This window comes from Etheostoma spectabile, chromosome 3 (assembly GCF_008692095.1).
Source record: "Etheostoma spectabile isolate EspeVRDwgs_2016 chromosome 3, UIUC_Espe_1.0, whole genome shotgun sequence".
NCBI lineage: Eukaryota > Metazoa > Chordata > Actinopteri > Perciformes > Percidae > Etheostoma > Etheostoma spectabile.
The window spans coordinates 8,638,186-8,646,792 of NC_045735.1; the positions used below are offsets into that span (position 1 = coordinate 8,638,186).

At 43.3% G+C, this 8,607-nt stretch overlaps 1 protein-coding gene across 1 annotated transcript in view; it reads left to right on the top strand.

Moving 5' to 3' along the window:
- The window catches only part of ankrd13b (ankyrin repeat domain 13B), a 36,605-nt gene extending 28,431 nt beyond the window's left edge, over positions 1 to 8,174 (top strand). The window contains exons 14-15 of the mRNA XM_032509969.1: positions 5,689 to 5,765; positions 7,364 to 8,174. Coding sequence (XP_032365860.1) covers positions 5,689 to 5,765; positions 7,364 to 7,565 — 279 coding nt within the window. The 3' untranslated portion in view covers positions 7,566 to 8,174. The remainder of the gene's footprint in view (positions 1 to 5,688; positions 5,766 to 7,363) is intronic.
- The last annotated feature ends 433 nt before the right edge of the window (positions 8,175 to 8,607 follow it).

Consider the following 8,607-nt stretch of genomic DNA (forward strand, 5'->3'; position numbering starts at 1 on the left):
GGGGATGTAACCTCCTTAAATGTGCAATTTAGGGTTTTCACTTTAATTATACATTATTCATTTCAATTTATTAAAAAAAACAAATCAGATGTTTGAGAAAAAATTCAGCTCATGTCCAAAACTTTGTGCATATTCAAAATATAACTCATCCCCTCTGTGCTCTCTGGGATTTGGAGTTGTGGTGATATTTTGTAAAAAAATAAAGTTATAATTGGCTATTACAAGAATAAAGTGACTATATTTTGGAAAATAATCTACCTGCACCATAGTCTGCTATGCATTATGTGATTGCTCTGCTGATACGGTAGATCTCAGACCTCCTGACAGACAGAGCCCCATTTGGCCTCTGGTGTCTGAATGAGCAAAACTTTAGGGAAGAGGCTATACGCTGCATCGGGGTGGAAAACTGGAACTATGGCAGAAATACACGGAGCACAAACACAACACATCTGCCACAGCATGTCGACACCAAAATGCACCCATAAACCTGAAACTGCACAACTTTTTATGGCAAGAGTGGACACCAAGTGATGTCAGGAATCATATTTGTCAACTTTTCAAAATACATTTGGGGCAAAATTTTTGGTGCTTACGGAGAGCTCCGGCAGGGTGTGTTGTGGACTTTAGGAGGCGGCAGTGCGCTCCGGCCCAATTTAACCTCTAGTCCTGTGGAGGCTCTATGCAGAGCTTTCGCTGTGGCCTACGTAAGTGGCCTGAAGTTTGTACTTGTGCTTGGGTGTGTGAGTTGATCTAATAGCAGGGCCGGCATTTGTGTGCATGTGTGTGTGTGTGTGTGTGTGTGTGGTGGAGCGGTGTGGTAGAGTGTCATATTTTGAAAGGATTATGGTAGGGCTGCACGATTATGGCCAAAATGATAATCGCGATTATTTTGATCAAAATTTGATGCGCGATTTTCTCACGATTATTTGTTGATTTTAACCAAAACAATTTTATTGTCACTAGCTATTTATAACTGCGAGAGGGAGTGTGATGGACCGCTACTCACAGAGAACGGCTGACTCATTAGAACAGGTCCAGCACGGGTCGACGGCGATACACACGTTGTGTGTATTAAACTTCTGTATCTTCACTGCGCTGCATTTTTATGAACTATGATATTCTGGCCATGGGTCACATCTCTGGTCCTGGTCCAGCTTCGGTACAGCACTCCTCTCCCACGTCGTGACTCTACCAACTGAAGTTAGCTGCATCAAAAACTTCTTCTGTGTCTTCGCCGTAGCGGCCGCGATAACAGTTACCCGCGAAACACTGTACAAATCAGGTTTGCCCCCTCATACTTCAATATACAGCTGTGTTAATGAAAAATAACTGTAGACAATATCAGAAGTGTGGACCGGCGCCGCTGTGTGGCGGGCGCGGAGAGTAAAGGGAGAGAGAGTAGGACGAGAGAGCGTAGAAAGATCCAACACAGGCACGGCTTTACAGACGAAATGTCATGTAACGCAAAATTAAACCATATCCATATAAACAGCATTGCAGCGGATGCGAGGACATTAGCACCGGTGCGTCCTAGAAGAGCTAACAGCTAATAGACGCTACTAGCTACAGCTAACAGACGCTACCTACACTGGTCCCTGCTGTTGTCTGAAAAACAACAAATGGGACAAATTGTTGCTTTAATGGTAACTGGTAAACCTTGGACTGACGTATTGAACGCGAGAGGGGAAGGAAGAAAGAAGACTGAAGGGAAGGACAGGGGGGAGGGGAGTGCATGGGCATGCGATCAGTTATCGGGGGAAATTGGTTCCAACAATCACGGAGAAAAGGGGGACGCTGCGGGGAAACTAAGAGTGGGTAGTCGGGTGATACTAAGCGTCCTCTAGGTGTCTTGCATGTGCTGCTGCCGAGTAAGGTGCTTTTTCAGTCAAAAGCCATATCATGCTCCGCAAAACGGGGTGCAGTGCCCTCAAGCCTTGCGGCGGATCCGTACGGACTGGCTCATGAGTCACGACGGCTTTATGGAGCGGGAATATTGGCTTCTGCAAAAACCCGGAGCGTTCAATGAAATGACGCCCTTTATAAAAACCCCTAATCGCTTGATCACGCCAAATTTGATCGTGGGAAGTCCAAATCGTGATCGCGATTGAAATTCGATTAATTGTGCAGCCCTAGATTATGGAGAAGGAAATGAGTCGCTACCAAGCCACGGCCAAGAGATGTGTGTCGCCGCGACGAGTAGTTACATTTTTTGAGAGGAGCACGTCAGGCTACGGCGTAGGGTCCGGTGTAGGGCCGTGTCTCCACGTACCTATGTACATAACCACAGCTTAGATTTTACATAGAAGCATAAATCCCGCTTTTCTTTACTGTTGCTACACCAACTTTACCATCCTCCAAACTCTTTAAATGCAGAGCCACTCTCTTAGTACAGCCACATGCAGAGTATTTTAACATGAAATCTGATCTTGAGATTTGAGAAATCCAAAGCTTGCCAGACCTGCCGTCCCAATATTACCCAGGACAAATTACACAGACTGATCTCATGAAATGGCGTAAGTATGACACACCAATTTGTATGCCATTATTGGCATGTTATCAAGATGTATACTCGCTTTTCGGCATGTAAATCAAACCCGTTTGGCCTCCATTGACTTACATTACCTTGCGATTGCATGTGAATTTACGCCGTAGTGAGTTGTATGAAAGAGCGAAAATCCATGCAGAGAGGTTGGTTGGGGTGGTGGGTGGGTAAAACACCAGGGATCGTGTCACGTTTCCTAAACTCAATCGTTGCTTTTTTCTTTTACTAAAGCCAACCCCGTTCTTCTTTTCCTAAACTCAACCGTAGCTTTCTTCTCGCGATAACACACCAAGTGGCATGTATGTGGATGCCCGCTGTATACAGTGTAGACAAACATGGGGATAGACATACAGATAACACGCCACTTGGATTAAGAAAGTTGGTGTGTATATTTATGCAAAGTCATGATACCATATTGAATTACAGCAGTAATTTCACCAATGAATCAAGCAAGACCAGACACACTGAAGTAAGAACAATGTGACCACTTTCAAAATAAAACCAATCAATACTGAAGAAAGATCAATAAGCCAAATAAATTGCCTGTGATGTGTGGAGCCCAGACCCATTATATTTAACACTGCCTCTGGATAGGTGCTGCTTTGAAATCCCAGAGATCCTGGTCCTGATAGTCCTTGGCCTTCTTCAAGAGGTACAGAGAGACAAGTAAAAATAGACTCAGTGAGATAGGTCAGAGAACATCCTCAGTGTTTTTTTAGCTTGGATAAAGGAGGGGACTGTAAAGGAGTCAGAAGCAAGGTTGCAGCTGAGGATTTGAGCCGTAGTTTGTATAATCATCCGCAGCAGCCTGCTGCCCTGAGCTGTTGTACAACTTTTTAGAAGCTGGTTCCTGCATTTTTACTCAATCATGAAGCACTTCTTACGTCTTACTCCTAATTTCTACCGGTTGCCAAACGACTGCCGATCCGCTCCAAAAGGGCTTCGTGCTCTCCCGTCCAATGATACAAAAAGTATTAACTAAATACTCAATTTAATGTGTATAGCCTATTTCATAATTCAAGTAATAATTAAGTCTCCAAAAGAGAAACGGGTATCTCTCTCTCTCTCTCTCTCTCTCTCCCCACCTCTGCCTGCTGCGCTGAGGATATATGTGTGTGTGTGTGTGTGTGTGTGTGTGTGTGTGTGTGTGTGTGTGTGTGTGTGTGTGACGGCCGGCCAGGTTGTGGAGTTTATCGCCAAAAAGACAGTTAACCACAGGTTCCCGTTGATCTTATGATGATATGTGTTGTGATATTTAACCAAACGATCAACGGTGAAATAAAAGTCTCTCTTGACCTCCAGCTTACAGCGGGGTCTCGGACTCTTTGGCTTAGCGACGATCTAGCGTCCCTGGCAGGCGCTTGCTGGTTATCGCATCACTTTGCGGAGCTTCTCAACTCCAAAAGCTTTGAAGCAAATTATCAATTTGGCAGTGATTTTCACAATATTACCTATATTCAAAATTTAAAAAGTTGTTTTCTCGACTAAAATGTTCTCAGAAGTGAATTCAGTGATGAATAAGATGGCGATAATTGTTAAAATGGTCCCGTCGTTGGTCTGTCTGTACCGGAAACCCGACTCTCGTTGACCTAGGTTTCTATGCGAGAAAGGGAACAGCAAAAAAACCCTGCCTTGAAGTAGGAGCTGAAAGAGTTACAAGAACTGCGGTCAGAGGAACTTAAAAATCCCCAAATTTGTCCAGTCAGTACAAGAGAAAAAAAAAGGATTCTAGGAATGGTATGTTCTAGGAACTGCAAAAATCCCTCTGGTCGGAGAGTAACTATAGCAAACTAATCCAGGAGGAGAAACCCATCAGTGACCACTTCAGGTCACATGATTGCTAGAAGTTGAAAGATGTACATACAAATCCACGATGTAGCCTCCACATTCTATGAGAAAATTTTAATTTCAAAATTATTTTGTTTTTCAACTTAATCTACACAGTTTTTCTAGAATTGTGATAGGGGTGGCGACCTTAAATAACAAGCCGCCACTGGAGCTAAGAAATTCTGTATATAAAATGGGTTGCATAAAGCATTAAGTGTGTTTAGTGAATTTAAATGTCTCCCTATTGTTTTGAGTAAGTTTTCCACACCTGCTGCTACACTCCACACGAGGCTGCTAGCATTAGCAAGTTAGGCTACAGCCCTTAGTCTCAATTTACACAAGATTCTCAAAAAACGTTGTTTCCCTGACGAATATGTACAAACGATCCAATAACCTGCATAATCATCTCTTAAAATCTAGCATGTATGGTCAGTTTAGGGCATATTTACCGAGCTGTGATGAAGACTAAGTGACACACACGTTGCTTGTGCTAACTTCACGACAGGCGAATTTGTTCTTCTTCCTCTTTGCGTGCCAGCAGTTCCAAACTCTATCACTCAAGCGCAATGCGCCACCTAGTGGTCAGAATGTGAATTATTAATATCGAACTAGTGTTAGAAGGATATACTGTATGAAATGGAAGAAGTTCAAAAAAATTAGGTCTGGCAAAGCGAGACTAATACAAATAAATGAATATTAATAAAAAAACAATAATAAGAAGGGGTGTTTGTGTTTGTCTTATTTTAATTCTGTGACTTAGCTTTTTTTTCACCCCTCCACATTAACAAGGACACTTCCAGCGATGTTTTCTCAGCATTAAACTGCTATGCGAGAGACACAGTGATGCATGCAGATGTTAAAGGGTGTGTACCTACTCACCACAGGAGGTGGCCGTACACAATAAGAAGTAAGACCATTTCTGGCACTGATAGTATTACCAAGTACATGTGCACAATTCGTTAAAAATTACTACCCTTAAATGAGACATTGTTGTTGAATGATGTGCATTGATAGTGTAGTAGCAGAATGTGAATCTTCATGTTTAAAAAGTGCTTATCAATGTTAATTGTATCATGGGGTGTGTGTGCTAAAGAACCAGGGCCAGGATCGATCTAGTTTACGTTGAGTCAGTTCATAATTCTTAAGATTTGAGCCAGATGTATGGATCTGTGCTGTGTGTGAGAGGTACTAGCCTAACAGGAAAAAGCCTGCAGGGAGGATTCTGCTGTTTTAGATGCATCCCCATCTTTTTATCTGTGGGTTTCCCTTTTCCTGTTCTTGCCTTCTGACTTCCTGTGCGGCCTGCTCTTTGTGTCTAGGTGACCATCTGGGAGGCGCTGACCAATAGCAAGCCAGGAACACACCCCCTGCCCTGTGACCCAAGTCGTGTGGAGAGGTCAGACTTTTCTCTCTGCCTCAGTCTTGTTCTTACCTTACTCTCTGTTCTGTATTTGCCTATCCTCCCTCCAAAATCCCCTCTATTATCAAGAATCAACCAGTAGCTGTATTTAAAGTTGGTTCAGTATCAGTTGTTAAAAATGAATGGGACTTTTATCTTCCAAAGAGCTGGAATCCTGAAAAAAACTCTTTGGACTACGGTGATATTTCCTGCTGTTCCTTCACCCATATTGTCTCTGACTTCCTCTCACTTCTGTTATTTATAGTTGTTCTTCATTGTCTGCACTCTTACGTTGTGTTTTATATCCATCCTGCAGATCTTTCCCTCCATTCCTGACTCACATCCGGTATTCCTATCTTGTCCTCCACTACTCTATTCTCTTATCCATCCTGCTTTTCTCCTCTCATCTCCTGTCTAGTGCGTGTGTATGTATGTGTGTGTGGAGACTGGAAGATGGAGTTTCCTGCTTTCGCAGTCGACAGTATTGCTGTTGACTTTTAGCGCATTATCTTTAGATGGTGTTTTCTCTCTCTGTCTTCTCTATTTGCAGACGTGTGGATAGATAGACAGACCTTCTCTCGTTCGACACAATCTTGCTATTGCAGTGTTTTCTTTAACCAATGGTATAATGTTGGAGGAAACTGGGGCTTAAAAAAATTGTTGTACACCAAAAAAACTAAACCTACACTTAAACAGTTTACGTTTTTTGTGGTGTCCTTTCAGTCATGAAGGCTACTATAAGGGGTAAAAAGGGAATGCAATCTTGGCTGTCACGTCTCCATGTAGCCTATAATGAATTATAAATACATTATTGCTGCATTTTTATTCATTGCGTTGTAGCAGGGTTCAAACAACTGTTGGTTAAATAGTGTTCAAGCCATAAATATAAAAACAATGGTGTTGCTCCAGTGATGTCACCCATTGACATTTTACTGTTTTGAAGCCTCAAGTTTGATATATAGACGTCGCCATCTTGGTTGTTTCCAACCGGATGTGACAATTTTTGACGTGAGGGTCAGCTGGGGAGGATGATGTGGCCAAGCCAGTGTTGTTTTGGTGGCATTGGCGCTTGTGGGTATGCGATCGGTGCTGCCTGCACGATCTGGTCAACGCTTCTGGTCCTAGTTGTAGCGGTCTGCCATATCGTCAAAGCTAATGTTAGTTCAGCTAACAGCCAATTCGGCTAACCGCTAGCTGACAACTTGATTCAGTCTAAAATAATGTTAAACTGAACACAGCAGGCTACAGCTAAAAGAATAACTATAAAGACCAGTATTGACTGATTGTTTTTAAAACGAGCACGTAGAAGTAGAACTGATGTAACAGCTGTTATATATTTTCATGGTTATTCTCAGGTTTTATTTTGAGGATCTTTTAAAGTGTCAAAAATGAAAATATTATTAGTATACCCGGTGGGGTAAATGGTCTGGCCGTTCGCTTGATACAAATAGCGTAGGGAAACCGTCACGTTTTCTACTACGTATTTATGGGCATGCGCATATGAGATCGTGCAGGCAGCACACATCGCGTACCGACAGCGCTCCGCTAAGCTAAACTCTAAACCTACTTTACCTCGCTCACATTTCTCACCCCAGGACCCCCCAGCACAAGCCCTGTGCCCCTTCCAGCCTCTGCTCCACCCCCTCCAAGAAGCAGCCAACCACCTGCAGCTACGACGAGCAGCTGCGCATCGCCATGGAGATCTCAGCTCGTGAGCAGGAAGAGGCGGAACTCCGGCAGCGGCAGGAGGAGGCGGAGCTACAGCGCATCATCCGGCTGTCACTCATGGAGAAATGAGAGCTGAGTGGAGCAACAGGGGTCTGAGGGGAGGGGTCTGGACTAAGGACACATGGGAGAAAAGGGCAGTGAAGGCTACTTTAAAACTTAAAGCACACTGTAAGTGGCTGGAAAAAAAGCCAAAATCAAAGTCTTAGTGATCTCATACGATGAAATGGCCTCCGCGTTTCTCTCCCATCTCCTTTGCCAGACCTTTCCCGTGAAGCCATACGGGGATGTGGCTGTCCAGCCTCTGACAGCCAGAGAGGGACCTACTGTAAGTTTCCTCTTTCTGGTGCCACACACTTTCTTGACCAGTGCCAGTTTACAACCAACAACACATCCAATACAACAAATTTAGTGGAATGCCTCCTTGGATGAGTGATTTTTTGTCTATTTGCAGGTATGTGTACATCTATGTGTGTGTGTTTGTGTGTGTATGTGTGTGTGTGTGCGTGTGTGCGTGCGTGCGTGCGTGTTTCAAAACCAGCTCTCCACACAGGGTTAACAGATCACCTTCTGTCCTGAAAATGTATTGTGTTAGGCCACTCCAGCACTAACACACACACTCACTGGGTCCTTTTGTCACTGAGTTGTGTGGATTTTAGTCTTAACTGTGATATAAAAAAAAGAAGAAAAAAAAAGAAAAAGAAAAAAAAGCTATTGTGGACTGCGCAGTGGCAAACCAGGACCAGTGGTGTGGCAGAATACCGTAATCCTCTTGGTTGAGTTGAGTTGAATGTCATCAAACCATCTGACTTCCTCAGTTTTTAATGAAAACATTTGGTAATTTTTTTTTTTGATTTGCACAAAATCCAGACGTACTGTATTTAGCTTGTGGGCGGATCACATATATGACTGTTAATGGATGTAGATGAAGAGTTTGAGCACAAACTAAACTCAGGCCACTATTAGTTTTAGCCTGATGTCTAACCTGCGCAGGAGCAAAGATATTATTATGAGACTATGAAAAGAACACTTGATGTACTACTAACTAACCTGTGTGTGACTGTGAATGTGGGTGGGTGGGTGGGTGGGTGGGGGGCTGAGTGTAGGCTAATAA